This window comes from Pipra filicauda, unplaced genomic scaffold, assembly GCF_003945595.2.
Source record: "Pipra filicauda isolate LSUMZ 115617 unplaced genomic scaffold, ASM394559v2 scaffold24_size8852520_pilon, whole genome shotgun sequence".
NCBI classification, from domain to species: domain Eukaryota; kingdom Metazoa; phylum Chordata; class Aves; order Passeriformes; family Pipridae; genus Pipra; species Pipra filicauda.
In genome coordinates this window covers 5118053-5143339 of record NW_024104365.1, presented here as the reverse complement: position 1 = coordinate 5143339, position 25287 = coordinate 5118053, and the positions used below count along the sequence as shown (strand labels likewise).

The 25287-nt window shown below is 40.9% G+C and overlaps 2 protein-coding genes across 2 annotated transcripts in view; one reads left to right on the top strand and one right to left on the bottom strand.

Annotated features, from left to right (window-relative positions):
• The window catches only part of UBAC2 (UBA domain containing 2), a 98286-nt gene extending 73898 nt beyond the window's left edge, over nt 1–24388 (bottom strand). Inside the window, exons 1-4 of the mRNA XM_027741045.2 lie at nt 24179–24388; nt 13593–13720; nt 6846–6965; nt 6291–6397 (exon numbers count right to left, since the gene is read on the bottom strand). Coding sequence (XP_027596846.1) covers nt 6291–6397; nt 6846–6965; nt 13593–13720; nt 24179–24209 — 386 coding nt within the window. The 5' untranslated portion in view covers nt 24210–24388. The remainder of the gene's footprint in view (nt 1–6290; nt 6398–6845; nt 6966–13592; nt 13721–24178) is intronic.
• Nucleotides 336–4979, top strand: GPR18 (G protein-coupled receptor 18). The gene is made up of 2 exons (XM_027741044.2): nt 336–408; nt 3673–4979. Exon 2 carries the CDS (start codon nt 3717–3719, stop codon nt 4680–4682), a length of 966 nt encoding a protein of 321 aa, XP_027596845.1. The 5' UTR covers nt 336–408; nt 3673–3716; the 3' UTR covers nt 4683–4979.
• Nucleotides 24389–25287: the final 899 nt, after the last annotated feature.

Genomic DNA, 25287 nt, shown 5'->3' with positions numbered 1-25287 from the left:
ATTAGAAACTTCTGCATAATCAAGACGTGTATTCTTGCAGAGACTTTTTCAGAGAAATCTTTACCTAAAACATGCTTTCATTATTCCACAAACATTTAAAAGTGTGTTTGGAAAAAAATACGCAGTACAACAGCCCAGTTTGACCACACTGGAAATATGACAAAAGTTCAACTGTTGAAAGGGACTAGAAATATCAGCTCACATACACCACACTTACGTGAAATAGTAACTTTTAAGCATGACCAATACGAGAGCTCAGAACTAGCGAGATTACGTCATCGTTTCCTGCCTATGAAGATGAGCTATTTTAGCTAAGTGAAGCTGAGCAAAGAAGAGGAAGTTTAAACCTTCTACAGATTTGGGGCCATGAGAGGAGCATCTCTGAAGAAACTTTGTAGTGCACAAAGGGTGAGTAACAATACCATACTCTATGGTAACAAAGTAACTTGGATGTTTATGCATGTTGCTAAGATAGACTTCTTTGTTCAGAAGCTGAACATGGGCATTAATTCTAGAACTATTGAAAATATATTTAATTCTTTAAAGCACTTTCAAAATATCAGCAGCATTCTATAAATAACATTTAAAGCAAAATGATTGCATTTGTAAAAGCACAGTACCATAAATACTGTCGTTTAGGATTTTAACAAAAAACTTCAAAATATGCACTACATAAAAGCATTGGTAAGTACACTTATCACTAAAGGAAAAATGTTTGTTTTCACTAAACTAAAACCAGGAGAAGATCTTGTTGCTTGGTCTCTCTGTGCTTCACTGAAAGCCTCAGGGAAATGTGAGCATATACAAGGAACAGATAGAGAAAAAAAGGGGGATTGGAAAGAGGTACATGCACTGTTACCTAACTTGTAGTAAGAATCCGGAGGAAAAGATTTAGTTCTGGTTTTGTTCTGAAAGTCTTTATTTTTGTACCCAGTATGGCCTTCACAATTCACATCAGACATTCAAAAAATCAACTATCATTAAAAAAATAAGATTGATACAGAGAAACATCAGAGCAATCATTCACAATTAACACACATGGACTTCCAGAAACCAGTGACGCCAGGGGCTCTTCAGTAAGCACTTTAATCAATACCCATAAGTGTTCCCATTATGAAAAATGACAACTAAGGCAAAGCCATCCACTCATAGGCACCCAAAGGTCTACTTGGGCTGACTCAGGAGATATCAATCCGAACTCCGTGCAGACAAACACTGATGAAAAAGCAGAATATCTCTGTTCATGTATAAATGCAGATGAGTAACTACATACTTTTTAAAAATCTCAGTATTTCTTACCTACATAAATGTTTTTTACAGTGTTAAAAATTAAGTTTAGGAGAAATGTCTAACTCTGACATGCATCTAAACACACAAAGTTTGAAAACAGTGTCTTCAACAACTAAACAAAAGCAAACCCCATTTGTTACAGTAGATCATTCTTTGATATATCTCAAAACTGTCACAAACTTGAAATAACCAGCAAAAAAACCATGGAACCCCTGGTTCTCCTGATAAAAGCTCACACCAGGTTCAGCTTCCTCTCTTCCCATCAACATCAGCCTGCTGGTTATTTCAGAAACACGACCTGACCAGAAACAATTACAATCACTGCAAGTCCAAATGAGAGAAGAGCAAAACCAAAGCCAAAATCCATTCTATTTATTAATAGTCGAGTGAATTCTTCTATCTATCCTATACATCACTACTCAATTTACCTGCTAAATCAGTCAGGATCTTTAGCTAAGTAGCCATGCACTATGTCATACACAATCACTAGCAAGACAAAAAAAAACAGAACAAAAGAGAAAAAAGTAAACCACTTGCAATACTCAGGGGTGGGGGGGAGGTGTGTGTTAAGCAACATTTGGACAATTTTATGCAACAGTAATGAAAGTGGGACAGTGTGGCAGATAATATTTCAACTGTGCTACAAAATTTTTCTTTCAAGCATATCCCATCTAACTTTCACTAATGTCTGCTATCATTCTTTAATTCTTTTATTTTTCGAGTTCTTCACACAATGAGGAATTTTAGAGGCATTCATATAGATGCCCTCCAAACCTCTTTTTTTGTACTACATGCACAGCTTTTCCCATAAAAAACAAATTCTGTTATATGTTCTAGTGACCTCATCAAACAGAAAACACACCTTTTTTGCTTTGTACAGCTAAAAAAAACCTTTGATGTTTAGGGTTAGATATTTGTACACATAATTCTTTTATTTATCTGTAAACTGGAGAATTGTAAGAAAATCAGAAGCCCAAACTTCATATTTCAAGGCAGAAACTAACCTAAATAAAGTTTTAAGAGGTCATATTTAAGTTAGTTACTGCATGGATACTCAAAAGCAGTTGACATTTGCCAGGGTCAAACCAGGATGCTAGATTAATAAACACTGGTTCAATTCCCTATGCATTTCTGTAACACTAAAAAAGTATTTGGTAACATCACAGATGAGCAGCAACAATAAAGCTTTTTTTAATGCATTCTTCACTTCTGGAGATAAAACACATGGGAACTATGCACTCTTCTGCTACAGAAAACAGTCTTGGTTTCTAGCCAATACTGTAGAACTTCCTTGACTGTCACAAGTAGGAAGATCAGACAAACAACTAACTCTTTCCTCCTCCTCCTCCTCTTCACAAAGCTGCCATAGGGCTGCTTTAAAGGCCAAGAAAGACGAACCCTCCAACACAAAGTCATGAAACTGTGACCACAGCAAGAGCCAGGAAAGTGCAGGGGGTGCAGGTTAATCAAAGAACCCATGCAAACTCCAGGTAAGGTCTGCCATCCTCAAGTGGCTCCAGAGCAAACCAGGGGATAATCTCCTTCAGCTCTCATCACCAGAGCCCGCACAATGACATTTCAGATGTCCAACTCCTATGACCCAACAAGTTGAGAGAAGCAACACAACTGTGGTCTGGGGCACCCGGCTATCAAACAGCAACTTCTGCCCCCAACACATACTGCTCACATATGGCCTAGTTCGAGACTGCAGTCTGCTTCCCATCATTTTACTTTTTCAAATGGGAAGTCTACTAATCTATTCATCTTATCCACATGTTAGGTGGGTGGTTCTGATGCCCTGTGATTAAATACTGTATTAGAAGCTTTGTAGCTACTAAGACAGTTTTTTAGTGTCTTTTCTGAAAAACAGCAAGCACCTGTTCTTTTGGGAGCTAAGTAGTCCCTACACAGATAAACAGCAAAGTCGATACTTCATTTTGCATATCCAAATGTCACTTCATGCCATGATCACTTATTTCTTTTCATAACTAGTTTTAGTCAAAAATGTTTCAACAGGGACAACTTCAAGAAATATTTGCTTTAGAAAACAACTGCTTCAACCTGATTATCAGCTACCGAAGCACACTCAAAGTGTCCATCTTGACTTTTTGATTCCTTAAATAATGAATCCCTTTAATAATTAAAACATTTGATTAAAATGTGCTTATAAATATTATTTCACACAAGTCTGACAGTACATGTATTTCCCTCAAAGCACAATAATGTATTTGCAGTCAGAAAAAGCAACAAAGGTAACATGTTTTCACAGCTAAAAAATACAGTCTCATCACTAACCACAATTCTAAAACAATCTTCCTATTTGTTTTTAAAGATAGATTTTATTTGACTGAGAATAACTCCCCACATTTTATCTCCTTATAGGGTATTTATGGAGTGCAACAACTATTCCTAAGTTTAATTAAACTATGATGCCTGAAAATCACCACCCTGAAGAATATAGGATTGCATCACTGGTCTTCTACAGTTTTGTATTCACAGTGGGATTGTTGGTGAATGCCACTGCACTATGGGTTTTCAGCTGCACTACCAAGAAGAGAACAACTATAACTGTATACATGATGAATGTGGCATTACTTGACATACTTTTCATATTTTCCTTGCCTTTTCGGATAATCTACCATGGGAAAGAAACGTGGCCTTTTGGAGATACATTCTGCCGGATTATTGGTGCTTTCACTGTATTTTATCCAGCCATTGCTCTGTGGTTGCTCACTTTTATAAGCGTAGACAGATTTATGGCTATTGTCCAGCCCAAACATGTCAAAGAACTAAAAAATACAAAAAAAGCTGTGCTGGCTTGCATTGGAATCTGGGTAATGACCCTCGCGACAACGTCCCCATTGCTGTTTTTGCGATCCGATCCAGACAAAGCCTCGAATTTCACCACCTGCATGAAAATGCTTGATATCATCCACTTAAAGGAAGTAAATACATTGAACTTTTCTCGCTTGATTTTTTTCTTTTTGATCCCCTTGTTTATCATGATGGGGTGTTACCTAATCATTATTTACAATTTTATCCATGGCAAGACTTCTAAACTGAAGCCTAAGGCCAAGGAGAGATCCATAAGAATTATAGTTACTCTGATTGCTCAGGTACTCATCTGTTTTGTGCCCTTCCACATTTGCTTCACCTTCCTGATGTTGCAAGATGAAAATACAACTTACAATCCTTGGGCAGCCTTTACTACCTTTCTCATGAATCTCAGTACATGCTTGGATGTTATCCTGTACTATATTGTTTCTAAACAATTCCAGGCAAGAGTCATCAGCGTAATCCTTTATCGCAATTACCTTCGAAGTGTGCGCAGGAAAAGTTTGCGAACTGGAAGTGTAAGATCACTCAGTAATATGAACAGTGAAATGATATAAAAAGAGAAAGAATGTCAGGGGACTTTTACAATGTAAACAAGCGATTCTTTTTCTGAATTCTTGCATTTTGACTACACATAAGAATGTTCTAGGCCAGAAGTAACAGATATATTTGTTGCACTGTAAAAATAAGAGCGGCAGAATAATAATTGCACCTCTCTGTATTTGCTCAATATCTTTTGTTTCATCTGAAATGAACTAAAACCTAGTCAGTGTTAAAACTTTCCAATGCTTTTGTCATCTCAAAAGGCTGTGAACATTGTCAGACATGAAAAAAGTGACAATTAGTATAATAAAGTAGACAACACTGAAGAATTATGATGCAACGTATATATTAATTTTTATTTGCAAAATGAAATGCTCCTGAAACTACTGTATATCTCACACTTCTAAAATGAACTTTATTCTCTCAAGATCAATATCACCATTAAAGAGAAGGCATATTCATTTAATTAAAAAAAAACTTTTTTGATGCAGATTTCCTTGTAACTGACTACATCTACAATCATAGAAATACCACCAAAGGGTATAATAATTAAACTGTTCATTACCTCCTTATGCACATTTCATGTGCACATTTATTACACCCTACTTTTGCACAAAGTATCTTTTTACACATATGAACACAGGAATTTGTCCAGCCACACTAGCAGTCTATGTCCTAGCAACAAACTCAAGGTAACAAACACGATGAGCAACTGCAATAACTACTCAAGCTTTCAACTCCTTTAGACTACTCACACACCACAAAAAGTGTATCTTTAAAATGTCAAACACATGCTTTTTCTTCCTCATCAAATCAGTCTTTAGCTACTTTCAACAGACACTCTGGAAAAGTAGAAATAAAAAAGGTCTAATGTGGTGTTTAATATTAAAAATCTCACTCCAAGAGCTTTTATTATTACCTCAGAGTGTAAAACATATGGAAACTCAAGTCTGTATGACGCTGATCTCACTTGCCAGAAACTTAACCACAAAGCATTGCAAGCTCTGTGGTTCTACTGTAACATGCACATCTTTTATTAAGTGCAGAAATCTCAAATATAGGTTATAAGAAACTGAACCACTAAACACCTTAAAGCTGTAAGAACTTCAGCTGCAAGCACTAAATACAGTAACATGTTCTAGCGCTCAATTTTTTAAACACATACAAAATACCAGCATGAAATGTATATGCATTTAAAAGTGAACATAGAAGACATGACTTACAGTTCTGTTGCCTTTCTGATTTAAGAAAAAAATCAGCACCAACCCAATTTCAGTTTTCAGATTTACGAATTGAAATAAACCAAGCGATTCAGACTGAACAAATACAGCAACAATCTGTACACTGCAAGCTGTGTTTCAGTCATGCTGCCTGGGGAAATGGGACTAACAAAATGGAAACTAATCATTATATGGATAAATTATAAATTAACCGCAGATCATAACTAAGAAATAAATGTTTGAAATTATAACAGTTGTGTCAAGAACCTTTACACTTCAGTTCAAAAGAAGATTAAATTTGATTTGAAGTGTTACATGAAGAAAGTTTTTTTAATTAAAATCATCAGAAAACAATCCCTTGAAAATATATCTAAAATAAACAATCCATTAGAAGTTACTTACAAACCAGAAGGCAAGCTGTTGATGGTGATGCCAAATATATACTGAGCGATTTCTACAAGGAGAAGATCAAATAAAGCTGAGAGCATCCAAGCACCCAGCAAAAAAGACTGGAAAGAAAAAGGTTAATTTGAATCAATTCAACAGATTAAAAATAAGGTTTTAACGTATCTCTAAATAAAAGTAAAAATAAGAAAATCACTATATCAGTTCAACTAAGACAAATACAATCTTTAACACAACATAATTCCAAATCCACTTGTGTAGACATTGAAGAATGAAGAGTTAGATTTGTTTCCAAAATTAAATTCTATGGGTTTGGTAACTTTCAACTCATAAACCTCCAAACAGTAACTAGAATAATCCACTGACTGCAAGATATTATCAATATAAATTTAAATTTATGAAAACCAAATAATTCTTAAAACCCTTTAACATATATTTCTATACAAAATGTTAGTAATAAAGCTGCAGTATTCATACAAGACTACAAGATTCTAAACAGCATAGAAAACAGTTTCTGTCAAAAAAAAAAAGAAATTCAAAACTGGAACTTACTGAAAATTTTCTGCTGCCATATCTTCTTTCAAATATTCTAAAGTTGTAAATGAGCAGACTGCTACAGAATGTGTCTTTCAAATCAAGACATACTGTTCTTCCACATACAAGTCTCCAAATCTGGAAGATTAATGATCATAATTTTAAGCCTCTCTTCCTTCAAGGAAATTCTTCACAGAATTTGTGCTCTTAGTGAATGCAATACTGGAGTCAGGTAACAGAAATGTACATTTAAGAAGGGAAATAGAGAGAGTAGAATGTTCTGGAAGAGTTCAAGAAGTCTCTTCAAAAATAAAATATTTTCAAGGCAGATGTCTACCTGTTACAACAAATCTACAATTAACCCAAATTAACCCAAAGACACTTTTATGTCCCTAGTTTACATTTACAAATAAAAATGGAAATCACAACCTTAGTGAATTTAGAATTACAAAAAAATTATTTTTGAAACAACCTCCAGATACAAACTAGTCCAACTGTAACTGTTCTAAGAAGTTCTAATCAGATCAGCTTCCTCTAGACCATGTCCAGTTGAGTCTTGAACACCTCCAAGGATGCAGTTTCTAGAATCTCTCTGAAACCTGTGCCAGTTTTTGGCCACCCTCATGGTTTAAAAAAGTAAATCAAATCCTTACAATCTAGGCAGAATTTCCCATGTTCTATCTTGTGTCAACTACCTCTTACACTTTGCAGACAAGCAGAGCCTGGCTCCAGCTTCTCTGTAGTTCCTGATCAGCTACTTGTAGATAGCAATAAAGTGTCTCCTCTCTGTCTTCTCTTTTTGAGGCTGGGCAGACCCAGTTCTCGCAGCCTTTCCTTCTATGTCAAACACTCCACCTCCTCTGACTGCCTTGGTGGATCCACTCCAGTGTGTTCATATCTTCAAGGGGGGTGATTATCCTGCTCTGCTCCGTTCTGCACTGGTGCAGTCTCACCTTGAATATCATGTGCAGTTTGGGGCACCACAATATAAGAAAGATATTAAGCTCTTAGAGAGCATCCAAAGGAGGGTAACGAAGATGGTGAAGGGCCTTGAAGGGAAGCTGTATGAGGAATGGCTGAGGTCACCTGGTCTGTTCAGCCTGGAGAAGAGGAGATTGATGGGAGGTCCCATTGCAGTCTACAACTTCCTCATGAGGGGAAGAGGAGGGGCAGGGACTGATCTCTTCTCTGTGGTGACCAGTGACAGAACCCAAGGAAATGGCCTGAAGTTGTGTCGAGGGAGGTTTAGGCTGGATATTAGAAGTTTTTTCACCCAGAGGGTGGTTGCGCACTGGAGCAGGCTCACTAGGGGAGTGGTCACAGCACCAAGCCTGAGAGAGTTCAAGAAGTGTTTGGACAATACTCTCGGGCACATGGTGTCACTCTTTGGGATGGTCCTGTGCAGGGCTAAGGGTTGGACTTGATGATTCTTGTAGGTCCCTTCCAACTTGGCATATTCTGTGATTCTGTGATTCTTGTACAGATGAATCCAGAACTGGGCACTTGTGAGACACATCTGGAACACTGTCAGCTACAGGAGTACGTTCTACCTACTTGCCACACCCTCACTAATAGTCCAGGAAATGGTTGGCCTTCTTGGCTGCAAGAGCGCACTTGGCTCCTCTTGTTCACCAAGATTCACAGGTCCTTCTCTGCAGAGCTAATTCCCAAGCACTTGCCCTTCCTAGCCTGCACTGTTGCAGCCTGGGGTTATTCCATCCCAGAAGCAGGATTTTCCAATTCATGAAATTCCTGTCATCCCATATCTTGGGCTTGCCAAGGTCTCTCTGAATAGCAACCCTACCTTCCAACATATTGACCATTCCCCCCAGTTTTGCATCATACAAACTTTAAGCACAAACTTGTTCAGAGTGCACTGCATCCCAACATCCAAGTAATTAATAAATACATTAAATAGTACTGGTCCCAGCACTAATCTCCAAGGGGCCCTCCCCTAATTAATATCTGCCAAGTCGACTTTGTACTAATGACCATAATTCCATGGAGAGTCCAGCCAATTTCCCACCCATCTTCCTTTCCAGTTATTCAGTACATACCTCCCTTTCACTTCAAGGACACAAAGGGAGATTGGGTTAAAGACCCTGCTAAAGTCAAGGTGTGTAAAATCCACTGACTCCCCCTCGTCCGCAGCACCACTTGTTTCATAGAAGAGCACAACCATTTGGTCAGGCATGTTTTCATAGAATGGCTGAGGATAGGAAAGGGCCTCTGGAGATCATCTAGTCTGACATTCTCATTCAAAACAAAGTCAATTAGAGCAGGATGTTAACTGACCACGACCAGTCTGGTTTTGACTATCTTCAAGTATGGAGGCTACACAACTTCTCTGGGGAAACTGTTCCTCTGTTCCATCAGACTTACAGTAAAAAACCTTCTGCTTCAAATGGAATTTCTTGTATTTCAATTCATGCCCATTGCCTCTTGTCCTTTTACTGACCTGGCTCTCTCTTCTTTGCTCCCTCACATCAGATATTTACACACACTGGTAAGATCTACCCTAAGCATTCTCTTCTACAGGCTAAACAATCCCAGCTCTGTCAGCCTCTGCTTACACACCTGAACAGACTGGTGCCCCTCTGCTGGACTCCCTGCAGGATGTCAAGGTCTGTCTTGTAGGATGCGGCACAAGAGCCCAGCACAAGGGACAACATTTCAGATGTTGTCACTGAGGGTGAGTAGAGATGAATGATTATCCCACCAGGTCTCCTTGTGAGGCTCTTCCTAATGCAGCCTAGGATGCTGTTAGGTTTTTTAGCCACAATGCTGCACTGCTGGTTCACGTCCAACTTTATTCTCCACCAGGACCCTCAGGGCTTTTTCTGTAAAGCTGTTTCCAGCTGGTCAGCCACCAGCTTGTACTGGTGCACGATGTTACTCCTCTCCAGTGCAGGACTTTGCATTTGCCTTTGCTGAACTTCATGAGGTTCCTATTGACCCTCTTCTCCCCTCTAAATGCCTGCAGAACTATGGGTGTATCAACTGTTGAGAGCACACTGCGTCCTGCTGTCCAAGTTATGAATGAAGACGCTAAACAGTACTGGCCCCCAATCCACTTCACTGCCCACTTCTCTCACCTTGTACTTCCTCAGCTTGTCTGAGAATGTTACAGGAGACAGCGTAAAAAGCTATACTAAGATCAAAATAAACAACATCCACTTATCTTCCATCACCCACCAAGACATTCATCTGCCTCATCATAGAAGGCTACCAGGTCAGTCGAGGATTCCACTTCAAAAATCTGTGCTGGCTATCCCCAGTCATTTTACTGTTCTTTTTATGTCTGAAAATTACTTCTAGGAGAACTTGTTTCATGATGTTCCCAGTGATACAGAAGATGCTGACTGGCCTGTACTTCCCAAATCTCCTGAAGACAGGAAGGACATTTGCTTTCTTCCAGGCCTCGAGAACCTTCCTTGATAGCAATGACCTTTCAAAGACAATACAGAGTGATCTCACAATGACATGAGCCAACTCCTGCAAAACTTGTGGGTGTGTACCTGTAATCATGAGGCTTCTTCCAGGTGTCTGAAGAAAGTCTCATCTACTTCTTCACGATCAGATAGCCTGTAGCAAACGCCACCACCAAAGTCGGCTGTACTGGTCTGCCTTGTAGCCCTGACCCATAAAATCTCAACTTCCTCATGTCCCAAGATGAAGCTCTGTGCAGTTCTGCCGCTCTTTCACATAAAAAGCAAATCCCTTCCCTGCCTGTCCTTCCCAACAAGCTTGTACCTTCCTGCTGAGGCACTCTTATCATGTGACTTAACCTACCACATTTTCATGACCCCTGTGAGACTGTAGTCCTGTAATGGCATATGACCTTTAATTCCTCTTATTTGTTCCTTATGTCACATGCATTCATGTGCAGACACCTCAAAGAGGCACCTAGTCATGCTGATTTCCCAGAAAACACAAGAGTCTTCCACATAATGCTGTCCCGTAGGCACTTCCTTATTTACGTATTTATGAAGTAGGTCCTTTTCAGTCCTGTTTTGCTGATTACAAGATCCCTTCTGTTTGTATCATCCTGTCATCCATTAATATCAATCCTTTGCTGGCTAACCCAGTCCATATCTCCTCAATTGACTGTAGGTTGTCATCTCCCTCTTGTGTTGTTCCTCTCTTAATGTCCTCCTCACCAGGTTGGCCTGCCTGTTAGCAAAAATGCCTTTGTCTCACTTGGTCAGGTGGATCCCATTTATCCCAAGTAGTCCTCAATCTTCAGAGAGGACATTGGGCACAAAACCAAAAACCTTGTTGCCAACAAGGCAACCGATCGCGACCCACAGAATCTGTCCACTTCAGCTTGGCTGCTCCCAGTCACCTTTGTGTCCTGCACATCTTGAAAAATTGCTTCTACAAAGTTTTGATCCATGACCTTCCCAGGGACCAAGGTAAGGCTGAGGGACTGATGTTAACTGGATCTTCCCTTCTGCCTTTCCCAAAGATGAGTGTGATGTTTGCCTTTCTCTGGTCATCAGGTACCTCCAGCAATTGCCATGACTGTTCGAAGTTCATAGGGAAAGTCTCACAATTACACTGCCAGATCCTTATTACAGAAACTTTGCTTGCTGCCCTTCATCTCTCTTGCTAGTTTCCATCTCTCTTGCTCAGCTTCGGCACCCCCTGCTCCCTTTCCTAAACCATGGCCTGCTAGGCATTCTCACCTCCCTTACATTTCTCAAGGTCTTCAGGCCTCAACCAAGGCTTCTGCCTCTAACTTCCCCAGCATACCCAAGGACTGAACAAGAAGAAAGAACTGAGACCTCACTGTTGCAGCTGCCCCATGGCAATATGCCCAATGCTAAAACCTAGCCTGAGGTACCATCCCTCCTGAAGCTCAAACTAGCAGGGCTGTGACCTAACAGGTGACTATTTCATGACATGCATTAACTGAACAGCCCTCACACAGACTAGGAAAGCTTGTAGCCTAACTGGTCTTTGCTTTAGCTAGCTTTAAAAATACATAGATCTAATGTAATGAAGATCCTTATTTTACACATGACATTTCTTCGCTGCTCTTAAGGGTCCTCCATATGGAGACGAAGATCTTTTCATTTTGGACAGTACATATTTTGCTTTCCAAATTAACTGTACTCTTCTTCAACTGCCTGCTTTATTGCCTGTGCTCCCTACCAGCTTTAAGAATCCAACATCCAAAATGTCTGTTCAGCCCCTGAAAAAATTCCTTTCTATTAAACTCATCCCTGCAGATGAATTCATTCTAAACAAATTTTCTTTTAAAAATTCTCAGTTGAATATTAGAATCAGACAGGAGTTAAACAATCTGCTATCCCTGAGTTACACAATGACATAGAATGTAGCTTGCTCCAAAGGGCATGAGAATAAATGAAACAACAATCTCATGAAAGAAAAAATCCAAACCCACAAATTCCCCAAAACACCACAATAAAAGTATCATATGTTTTACAGATACTTGCAAATATTTATGCTTAAGACACAGTAAAGGTGGTTTCTTTGAATAAAACACAGCTACTGCTGGTTTTTAGCAGATCAAACAAATGGAAAGAGAGAACTCCACTAAAGACAAATTGAAAAACAAACAAATAAACAAGCAAAACCCAAATCCACACAATTTCTATTTAAAACTTGAATAGTTTCTCAGACTTTTTCATCCCCCTCCCCAAACACTTGCTTGTAACATTTTTAAAAGGCAGACATCATTTATGTATTTGTGCTGCACAGCCTTAGAAAGACATTTGGAAAATATAAGTAGCGCTCTTGTAGAGTTGTAATCTACATTATTGCAAGAAAGCTCTTGTTCTTGACAAGAAAGATTACAAAGTGCCATGGCACAGAGTATCACTAGCTAGGTCTAATAATCTTTTAAAGCTTATAGGCTACAGCTGGCATTCTCAAAGATATTAATTTGACTACATACTTTTTTTTTAATGCAATTGTACAATCTGCGGGTAAGCTAAACACAGAGGCATTTGCTGACCCTTTCTCTGGTGAGCAGCAGTTCATCACTTCCAAAAATTAAAATAAAACACCCCAAAACAAATCCCCGCAGAACTTACCAGTTCTAAGTGCATTATTTCAAGAATTGGAGCCGATATTACAGGATCCTTAATTAAGCTTAAAATAAAACCTTACAAGATACAATATCCAAAAGACAGAGTATCTTAGTTTGAAACAGGAATGAGTAACAAATTAACCAATTCAGCAGAGCACTGAAGAGCATGACAAACTCCATCACTTGGAATCTTCAAATTAGAAGCAGCCCTTCTATTCAACAGGCAAATTTTAGTTTTCCACAACTAACTAAACCAGAACTTACAGAATGAAAGTTATGGCCTCTGTTGTTAAAATAAACCATATATAATCAGAAAGCCCAATCACAATAGCCCGCTTCAGTCTCAAAAACTAAGCACAATAAGATATTGACATTCATATCAAAATACTTGTATTATTAGAGGGGTTAAATCACACTTAATTCACAGCAAGTTTCCACATTACAGTGTCTGAAAGGAAAAATGACACAAATCAAATCATTTCCCAGACAAGACAAAGAAGTGAGAAGCTATGGTGATTGTTTCAGATCAGTTTTTCTTATGTTTTCCAAAAAGTGGTAAACTGGGGTGACATAAAAAAAAGGTAAGAACAAGCTGATCTACAACAGCGAACAAAGGGAAAGAACCAGAGGAAAAACAAACGGGGGAGGAATGGCATAGAAGACCACAGTTTGCAGTCTCTTTTCACACAAAATGAGCTGACTCTTACCTGAAAATCCTCTTTTATAGCTTGTAGGTTATACACAAAGAACTTCTGATAATGTTGAAAGAGCAGAGTCAATAGAATCGAGATGGCACTTAGGACTAGTAACAAACTCTTCGACAAAGGCGCTTTATCTTAAAGACAGAAGACCAAACAAACAAAAAAAAGCCATTTTAGAGAAAAGTCTCTGATGTGCAAAAAGTGATACATTTAAACAGGTGACTGGAAAACATAATAGTGACACCACCTTGACTTTTTAGATCAACGACTTCCCAAGTTCTCAACAACTTGCAAATAGATAGGAAGAACACACTAAAACAAAGAGATGTCTTTAGAGATATTAATGACAATTATATGTTAACCAGACATTTTGTTTCCAACACTGTCTCATGAAATTAATTGTTTGGCTATAATTAAACCTAAGTTCTCTGCACCTATAGAGGTCATGCCCTCCTTTGCTGCCCTCCTAAGGCTCAATCACATTTCAGGAAATAAAATAAACACTCTTTTTTCTAGAAAAGTTGACATGCACATCTGTTTCCTTTGCATTAGGGATTAAGATTAGCTTTTTTCTTAGAGGCTATGAAGCAGGAATTACCTGAATAAATGTCCTGAAAAAACTGACCTTCTCTCCACCGCACTTGGATCCACCATTCAAGGAAACATATCTAAGTTAATTTACACGACATTCATCTTCCTCCCATTCAATCATTACAATTATTCATAAAGAAATTAACAGAATCAGTATGTTTGAGAAATCACAACTTCTTTCCCTCTGTGAGCATGACTTTCAGAAAGCACATTCAGAAGCAAGCAGAGAACAGAGAAATCTGCAATGCACATTTATTAAAAACTGCCAAGTGGAATATCCAGCAGGGTTACCCAGAAATTCATCCTATTCTGTTGCTGCAGGTGATACAATAAAATACAAACTCTTGCCCAACAATTGAAGCCAGTACAAAGACTCCAAAATATTACTTAATTCTATGACTTTTCTCTTTTTCACACATGCAACCTGAATCATATTTACTTCCTTTCCAAACACCTCAGCTATAGCACACAATCCACTCGTCTTCAGACAATTGTTTTTCCCAGGGTGTTATGAAATCTGTAGCTCTGTTGTTCTTCTTCTTACATAAAAAACAGAATGATGAGATGACTTTGAAAGTACTAGTGGGAAGTAAAGAGCAGGAGCATAGGAAGAACAAAACTGCATGAAAATATGTAATACAGGAAACATTTAGTACCTGTCCAGATTCAACTGACTGCCATGAATGATTCCATTAACATCTGCTGCACACTAGAACAGTGAACTGGTAGAGAAGGAATATTATAAAAGGCACCAAAGCCAAGATTTTAATTATGGCACAATCCCACTGCCATTGAAACTACGGTTCTTACTACATAATTTAGATGTGATCCTCATTCAAGTATTAGCTGATGACATCAAGATCAACTTTGATGGGCACTGTTAGCTGCTCTCAGCTCACAGAACCTTGAAGTCTGCAGTCTTCTGTTGCTCACCATGCGAAGAAAACAACTCTTTCTATGTGTACCACAATGAAAACTTGTACTTAAAACTCTTATTTCAGTCCACGACCATACCTTTTGAGTTCATTATATAAAGATGCACTTTCCTTACTCCATTTAAGCAATTAACGCCTTGAAGAACTATCCTTCTATAGAAGTTAGGCAGTGACTTGGATTGACGCAGGTTGATGTTACTATGCTAACCATAAACTTTACTTTTATGGTTGTTTGAGACACATTATGGCAGAAAGTCTGGCTGACTTTTTTTTTAATGCAAGAAAATTGTCCACCTTTCACGTGAAACCTCAGGCTCCTTTAGCTAACTTAACTTAGCTAAATTAGCATTCCTTGATGTGAAAAGGTCAGTTTTATAATCAGGATACAAATTTTTGAAATAGCCTAAAACAGAAGAACTGTACTAGTAGTAACAGTAAACAGTTTTGAACCAAAGTTCGATAAGACTTGTTATTTTACTATCAAATGCATTTACGTTATTTCATGAATTTGAACACATTTTTACAAGACCTCCTTAATCCCATAATACTTTTCACATAAGGAACACATTACCACAAGAAAGGTGACAACAATACCTCTAGATATCCCCATCATAACTATATATTTCTATAGAGGTTTAATATTTAGATTTTACTGCAATTTGCATATCATTAGATTATTGTTACATTACAGGTAATACACACTTGAAATACTTTATCCTATCAAGTTAATTCCTAATTTGAAAGCATTCAAAAATAACCAACCTTATCTGTTTTCTCCAAAAGTGTGAATATACATTTTTATTAAGAGCCTCCTTTTAGCTTTCAGCTTAGACACTTTAAACCTTGGTATAGAGGAAAAGTACTTAATATTAGACATGTCATCAAGTGAAAAACCACAGAAGTAACTAACCCATAAATGTGACAGTCACCCACAGGGAACATCACGTGAGTAATGGAAACTTCTACTCTCAAGCACCTCATAATGTCATCGTGGCTGACAAGTTTATTCTTCTCTGGTGAACTTGAAAAATACAATAATGCAACTTCTGAAATGCTTTTCCCAAGTGTTTGCACAATGTAGCAGTTTACCCCTTAACAGCATATAGATCCTTATCAAGGACTGCTGTGGAATGTCTCAGCCAGTAAGACCAAAAATGACTATCAATCCCAGATAGTGCACAATCAGGCATTCTGACATTCAAGCCAAATTCCTTACCTAGAATACAAAGGGAATTTAGAATTTAGAAAGCAAAATTCTAGCCTAATGGGTATACAACCATGTGCAAGATGGAAACATGTACCACCAAGCTACCAGGGCACCAGTGTCTGCTGGCAGCACCTGTGCAAACCTGCACAAAGAGAAAAACACAGTGCCTCAATACCATATAAGGCAAGTAGAATGAAAGAATAAACTCTCATTTTGACCCTGAAAGTTAAAATATATCAAATACTGTCTTCAAAGACCTTGGAATAAATTTGCAATCCCAAAGTGGCAATTCTTTCAAACAGCAGCCAGTAATAACATTGGTGCTGCAACACATCTACGGAGCTTCCACCTAAGTGCAAAGAGAAATTTTGTAGCATCCAGCAGAACACGCCCACACTGTGATGAAGAACAAGCAACTAGCTTTCACTGCTGATCTTTGCAGTGAAGCCTCCCCCCAAAACTGCCCTCAAAATCTCACAGGCAAGTGTCCCAACTTTCATGTTACCATTGTGCAATGTGAAGCTGTTCCCAAATGTGACATAAATAAGAAAATCAACTCTTAAGTCTCCACATTCCACCCATTGCAAAGCCCACAAATCCTCCTCTTCCACAGCCTACTACTCTTCTAGCTGCCAGTGCCACTTTTCAGAACACAGAATTAAGAATACCTGTGTCCGTCTGTCACAGAGGGGGAGGTTTATGGCACAACTGCTCATGTAGTTGCAGCTTCAGAAGCCACCAGTGCACTAATAAGAATAAGAAAGTTGTCGTAGCAGCAACAGCTACAGTTTCTGAAATTATTTCCTGCTCCCTGCCTGTTCACTACTCCCAGGTGAAGATGTACAGCATATGGGCATGTCAAAACAGACAGCCAGACTAATCCACTGTTTCAGAAGGGCTTTTGAGGAAACAACTTCACCTCCTGGACTGCTATTCCAGGACTGAGACTAAAGTGTTGACTTGGGAGAGGACCTGACAGCTGACACCAGCTAATGAGCAGTGGCTGCAGAAATTAGCTCAGGACAATTTCTGTGGGGATCCCTTCTGAGCTTACACCACAGCTGCAGATGAAATATGCTTTGTAAAAACTCTTTTTCCACTATCATCTTCCCTAACCCACCTGCTATAAGGCAGACACATCACTTTCATACAGACAATTAACTGCTGGGGGCTACTATAATGGCACAAAACACACAAAACCCGGTTTTTTTTAATGCTGATACACAAGATCAGCAAGTCTTTTAAACCATAACTGATGCACATCTGAATGCACAGTACTTCCCAAACACACTGACAGAATCTGCATTTTGGGTGGTTGTTTTTCCTGCATTAAACCACCATGCAGATATTAATCTATTGTATTCCAACATTTGCCCAAGAACCTGCAGCAAGTTCACCAACCGACAGTGACGTTTCATTGCAACTGAAGACAATAAGAGTATCACCGCAGGAACAGTTTTTCATCAGATGCTTATAAACTTAGAGCAGGAGCTGAGAGATGCATAACATTAGTTTAAGAAAGTCAGTAAAGAAACCAACTGCAATCATGCTTTAAACCTACTTTTAAAAGGCACAGGTAAGACTGTAATCAAGCCAGTTACCTATACATTTACTATTTAGAAAACTTCTGGGTTTAGCTTAGGCTACAAACTATAAAAAAATGAGGAGATACAAAAAGAAAAAAAAAAACCAAGCAAAAAAGCAAAACCTTGGTTCCTAAAAGCAACACTTGAAATAGAAACTGAAACAGGTTGAAGTATACAAAAATGTTCCCCTCGTTGAGGTTCCTTCCAACCAAAGAGCATATTATCATACTACTTTTAGTATACGCTGTCAGAAATACCATGTATGGTTACACCACAAGACCATGTGGACATTCCCACACTAGCTTGAAACAAGTTAGCTCTGCTGCAGCAGAATAGCCACATTTTTGTGGCGTTCAATGCATGGCTAATTGACCTGATGTGGCTGTGCTGCTCCTAGGACTCAGGCTAACCAGGGTGCACCATGGCATGCTGATGTGCCAGCTAATTTGATTTCCCATACAGTATCGTACTGTGTAATATTGTTATGCACAGAAGTCTGATATATTCAATACAAGGTCATATTTCCTTCAGTCATACAAAAAAACATTTTAAATTTACATAGCTTTTTTATTTTTCCAACACCACTGCACAACACAGTTCAGTCTTGCCAGTTATGCAAGCAGAGGAGCACAGTCTTTCCCTCTTGCCTTGGAGTTTTTAACAAATTGCTAGTACTGCACTACAAGGTTCACAGAGATGTAAAAGTCTAAGTTGCATTGGTAGAAATCCTTATACACAAGTTCAAAGGACTCTACTCCCTCCTACTATAAGAAGTAGCTTTTGTGTAGTAGGCAAAGTAGTGAAATATTTTGCAGAGGTAACAAGTGGCTATGCTTTAAAACATGGACTCAAATTTTACCTTAATAAAGACTAACTTGAATAGGTTTTCCTACTAGACTCTTGTGCAGTATGTACATAGCTTGAAGAATACTGGGAGGGGATTAAAATGTCTGCAGAAAGGTTTGGTGTTGCTCTATCTGGTTTAAGCTGTTGGTAAAGCCTTTCTGTGTATCACACTTTGCTACTGGGATGTAGCATGTTGGCAAACTAAGCAGCACTACAGTACATCAAACAGCCAGCCCAGTGTCACCTCACATAGTCATGCTTAGCCTTTGCAGAACCACTGAAGTGTTTCACCAGCATTCCTCGTAACCAGCAGACTGTAACACAAGAAACTGGTCTGGGTCCGGCACCACAGCCCACCCACCTCTCAAGCCCTTCCCTAAAGTCAGGCACTGGTAACACGTTTCCTGAACGCATGGTATTGTTGTTTGACAAGTCAACTCAACTGAGTTAGTGTTTTGCTAAGTCATTCGGGTCTGCCTGTGCTGTGTCTCCTGCTAGTACCCAGAGGAACCGGCTTTTTTTTCCCAGGGCATACTGGTTCCTCCAATATTTCAGATAACAGAAACAGTTTCCCGTAGCCAGGGCAAACTGTCTTAGTCCTTTTCAATGGTGGGGTTCTTTGTTTCCTGGCTTCCCTATCTCATAGTTGTAACACGTACCAGGTATATTTACTTCTACATTTATATCTCCTCATCCAAAATGGTGCACGTCCTGCACTGAGTAGGTGTGTTGTCACCTCACAACACAGTTATCATGTGTTTGCCTGCAATTCACCATATCATTCCTACAGAAGGACCTACTTGTCTGGACTAGCTCATGTGCAGCTGGGGTTGGACTGTTTGTTTGTTGGAGTGGTTTGCTTTTATATATGTTTCTTATAACATTATTTTTCCAGACTCCCTGTGCCTATGCATGTGATTACACGCTAGTACTGAACAGGAGATGTAGGACAGAGGATTTATACCAGGAAACTCTTAAACTAGGATAAGAAATACTAGATAAACACTTTCTGTAAGAACTCACTTTATCTGCAGTGCTCAAAGCCATGAGACACCTCCTTAAATGGCACATGGACAAGGTCAAGGACTTCACTGCACAGGCCAGGCTATTCAAGCATTACTTACTAGAAAGTCTAACTTCAGTAGAAGTGGTCAAACTTAAGAGGAATCTGAACTCACAAGTTTTGACTGTTCCCTGGATGAAGACAGTGTCCTTCATCTCACTGAACTACGGAGCCAGGATGTGGAATGAACTTTTCTTTGTAGACATGTGTAATAGGATAGAATCCATGGGCATCCATAGTACAGATGATCCAACAAGTTAGCTTGAGATAAGTAATACAGAAACAATTTGTGCTTGCTAATAACTATGAAAAATATTGTTTATTCAACATAGAGTCTATTCACGGCTAAATCTAGATGTTGTTTTTTAAGACTGTTTTATCAACTGATTGTACATAATACAAGAACACCTTATCCTGAATAAAGAACAGTAACGATCAGAACAGCTACAGGAGCTAAGTGGACTTTGAAAAAGCTTAGCTGATCTAAACTTACTCTGGTAGGTCAGTAGTAGTATTTCAGGGCCACTTTTTCATACAAAAGCGAAATACATTCAGATTAAACAAATGCAGCAGAATTCCTGGTCTAGAAATTTGGAAATGTAGCCGTGCAGTAATCAGTTAGCTGTTCTGCTTTTATCGATGAAATCAAAATACAGGAGTTTTTAATTTACTCATTCAAGATTTTTTTCACGCATGCAGCCAAAGATTTTCCCAAATAAATGTTAAAAATAAACTGTGCCAAAAGAACCTACAGTGTCTTCCTCACACATTTCCTAGAAACAGTACATCAGTATACTGCTAAGTGGCACTGGATTACCACAGTTCAGTCACCTCTTCTGCCACATTCTGTCATATTGAGTGTTTGGAATATTAAACAACAACTTCATTTTAACAAGTACACATTCATTTACTTGAATTATAAGCTATCTTCTCTCGAGCACACACAGTTACCATGTCTGGGACATAACAAAAGGCAGAATAGACTATAGGGTCAATTAAAGCTTCATAAATTTTTATGGGAAAAGGAATAACATTGAATGAAAAAGGTCCAAAACTTAACATTTTCTAATGAAAAAACCTAATATTCTAAAAAACTTAATATTCTAATGAAATCATTCTTCACTATGAGAGTCAAAAACCAGTTTAAAATGCATCTTTAGCAAACAGCTTGAAAATATTCTAATCATGTCAATATCTCTATAGTTTAAAAGAAGTTTTGTTTACATCAAAATATCAAGAAATGAGAGGCAGTCTAGAAACACTGAAAAAACAGAATGCAAGAAAGGGAAAAGGGATTAATGAAATATCAATCAGTAGATTAGCTTCATAGAACATTGATTATGAATTTGATCTACGTACTGCGTAAAATAAAATATATGGATTCTTGAGTTATTTCTCTCCTTTAGACCTCTAAAGACAATACAGACTAATAAGAAGCTGAATAGCCCCCCTGTAATCCAGGAGGAAACACTTAGGCGACCTGCTGAGCCATTTGGATCCTCACAAGTCTATGGGACCAGAGGGGATCCACCCCAGGGTGATGAGGGAGCTGGCGGAAGAGCTCGCCAAGCTGCTTTCCATCATCTACCACCAGTCTTGGCTCACTGTGGAGGTCCCAGATGATTGGAAGTTGGCAAATGTCACGCCGATCCACAAAAAGGGTTGCAAGGTGGCCCCGCGAAACTACAGGCCCCTCAGCACTGACCTCAGTGCCTGGCAAGGTTATGGAGCAGATCATCCCAAGTGCAATCACACAGCACCTACAGGATGGACAAGGGATCAGACCCAGCCAGCATGGGTTTAGGAAGGGCAGGTCCTGTCTGACCAACCTGATCTCAGGTGACCCACCTGGTGGATGAGGGGAAGGCTGTGGATGTGTCTACCTGGACTTCAGCAAAGCCTTTGATACTGTCTCCCACAGCATACTCCTGGAAAAGCTGGCAGCCCACGGCTTGGACAGGGACCCTCTGTGCTGGGTTAGGAACTGGCTGGATGGCCGGGCCCAGAGAGTGGTGGTGAACGGTGCTGCATCCAGTTGGTGGCCAATCACTAGTGATGTCCCCCAGGGATCAGTGTTGGGCCCAGTTCTGTTTAATATCTTTATTAATGATTTAGATGAGGGGATTGAGTCCACCATCAGCAAATTTGCAGATGACACTAAGCTGGGGGGGGAGTGTCGATCAGCTGGAAGGCAGGAGGGCTCTGCAGAGGGACCTGGACAGGCTGGAGAGTTGGGCTGATTCCAACGGGATGAGGTTCAACAAGGTCAAGTGCCGGGTCCTGCACTTTGGCCACAATAACCCCATGTAGTGCAACAGACTGGAAACAGAGCGGCCGGAGAGCAGCCAGGCAGAAAGGGACCTGGGAGTTGGATTGACAAGAAGCTGAACATGAGCCAGCAGTGTGCCCAGGTGGCCAAGAAGTCCAATGGCATCATGGTCTGTACCAGGAACAGTGTGGTCAACAGGTCCAGGGAAGTGATTCTTCCCCTCTACTCAGCGCTGGTGAGGCCACACCTGGAGTACTGTGTCCAGTTCTGGGCCCCTCAGTTCAGGAAGGATATTGAGGTGCTGGAGTAGGTCCAGAGAAGAGCAACGAGGCTGGTGAAGGGACTCGAGCACAATTCCTGTGAGGAGAGGCTGAGGGAGTTGGGGCTGTTCAGCCTGGAGAAGAAGAGGCTCAGGGGAGGCCTCATCACTCTCTACAACTACCTGAAAGGAGGTTGTAACCAGGTGGGGGTTGGTCTCTTCTCCCAGGCAAGTATCAGTAAGACAATAGGGCATGGTCTTAAGCTCTGCCAGAGGAGGTTAAGTTGGATGTTAGGAAGAAATTCTTTACAGAGAGGGTAATCAGGCATTGGAATGGGCTGCCCAGGGAAGTGGTGGATTCTCCGTCCCTGGAGGTTTTTAAGATGAGACTGGATGTGGCACTTAGTGCCATGGTCTAGTAACCATGGTGGTGTTGCATCAAGGGTTGGAGTTGATGATCTCAGAGGTCCTTTCCAACCCAGCTGATTCTATGATTCTATGATATCAACTAGACCATGGCACTAAGTGCCACATCCAGTCTTTCCTCAAATACCTCCAGGGATAGTGACTCTATCACCTCCCTGGATAGTTCATTACAATGTTCAACAACCCCTTCTGTGAAGAAACTTTTCCTAATGTCCAACCTAAACCTCCCCTGGCACAGCTTGAAGCTATATCCTTCCCTGCTGTTGTTACTTGCCTGGGAGACAAGCCAATCCCCACCTGACTACAACGTCCTCTCAGGTAGCTGTAGAGAGTGATAAGGTCTCTCCTCATCCTCCTTTTCTCCAGGCTAAATAATCCCACCTCCCTCACAGGACTTGTGCTCCAGACCCTTCACTATCTCCATTGCCCTTCTCTGGACACACTCCAGCCCCCCAGTGTCCTTTCTGAGTTGAGGGGCCCAGAACTGGACACTGTACTTGAAGTGGAGCCACACCAGTGCAAGTACAGAGGGATGATCACTGCCCTGGTCCTGCACTATCTCTGATACAGGCCAGGATGCCATTGGCCTTCTTGGCCACCTGGGCACACTGCTGGCTCATGTTTAGCGGCTGTCAACCAGCACCCCCAGATCCTTTTCCACCGGGCAGCCTTCCAGCCACTCTTCCCTCAATCTGTAGCGCTGCATGGAATTATTATGACTCAAGGGCAGGACTCAGCACTTCACCTTATTGAACCTCATACCTCTGGCCTCGGCCTATTGATCCAGCCTGTCCAGATCCCTCTGCAGAGCCTTACTGCCCTCCAGCAGACCGACACTCCCACCCATTTTGTATGAAGCAGTTAGTCAGCAAAGTTTTGACTTATCATTTGTCCCCGCCTGCTCTTGGGACTGTAGTGCCAAAGTGCACAGCGCAGCCAGGTCAGCTCCTCACGGCCGCTTCCAGACGCTGCAAATGCTTTGTCCTGTAAACAAACTCAGAACCCCCAATACCCCTGAATTCAGTTCAGGTAGCACTGGAATATAGAATGATTTACATATGCTGCACGTACAAATTCAGCTTAACAGAGCTGGGAACATATTTGTTCCAATAAACTGGTTTGAAAAAGTAAGTTTATGTTCACATTAAGAAAAGAGGGGGTCTTGCATTTTCTAACACATATGTTGGCATGCAGGTCTATACTGATGTATGCAGATGTATATACACACACAGACACGGACATAGACAGATACAGACACACACCCTCGGCTCCTCCCGCCGTCACGTAGTTTAAAAGTGCAGCCGAGGGGACCAAGCCCATCGGCTCCCCCGGGGCCGGCGGCGGCAGCGCCGCCCGCGCTCCCACCCCTGACCGCCGCCCTCCCCGGACCTTGGCGGGGCCGGTACTCACAGAACCCGTTGGAGCCGGTGCTGGTGAACATGGCAGCGGCCTGGCCCGGCCGGCGGACGCGGCTGGCGGAGCCCCCGAGGCTGGGCAGCTCCCCCAAGGCCGGGCAGCCCCCCGAGGTCGGGCAGCCCCTGAGGAGCCGCGGCGGGCCGGGGCCGGGGCCGGAGCCGCGATGGGGAGGGCTAAGGTGGCCGCGATGGGCCAAACGCCGCCGACAGGCGACCGGGCGGCGCCCCCTGCCGGGCCCGCCGGGCAGGCCTGGGAGTGCCAGGGGGGCGCTTCAGTCTACGTGTGTTGTCTATAATTTATTACTTGTATCTTCATAAATAGGAAGAACTTCTTTTTGTTGAAGGTGGCAGAGCACTGGAGCAGGCTGCCCAAGGAGGTCGTGGAGTCTCCTTCTCTGGAGACACTCCAAACTCACCTTGACGCGTTCCTGTGTCACCTGCTCCAGGTGACCCTGCCTTGGAGGGCGGTTTGCACCGGATGGTCTCCAGAGGTCCCTTCCAGCCCTAACGATTCTGCGATTCAATATGATTTAGATTTGAAATTTGTATGTGCCTTAAGGAAGCCTGACTCCTCACACTTTGGAAAACTGTGGCCCTAGAGGCTCATCCTAATTTGGGGAGTCCGCCAGGCAAGTAGCTCATTAGGAGCTGTGAGTAAGCTGTCATTACAGCTAAGGGAGACATAGTCAATACAGACAGTGGAGTCTGGAGAGCTTTTCAGCTGATCAAATGAAGGTATCTGCTTTAGGATTAAATTAATTGCTACCTACGCTCCACCGGCTGTACTGAACAGATCACCACTACCTCTAATGGTACATCAGACACCCAGCTCTCTAGCAGCACGGTAGACACACGATATATGGTAAGACAAATTCCCCATTTCATACAGATGCGGTATAATAAGGCTGAAATTATTCAGGCACCAAATTTCAATTACATTTTCAAGTCTTTGTAGACTTTATTGAAATAAGTCATGCTAAGCATTTAAAAGGTGACAATGTTCTGCACTGTGTCAGGAAGAAACAGGATGAAGTTTGTGTGCTGCGTGTTCGTGTGCTTGACAGAACTGAGGACCTCAAGGTCACATTTAACTTACTGCACTAC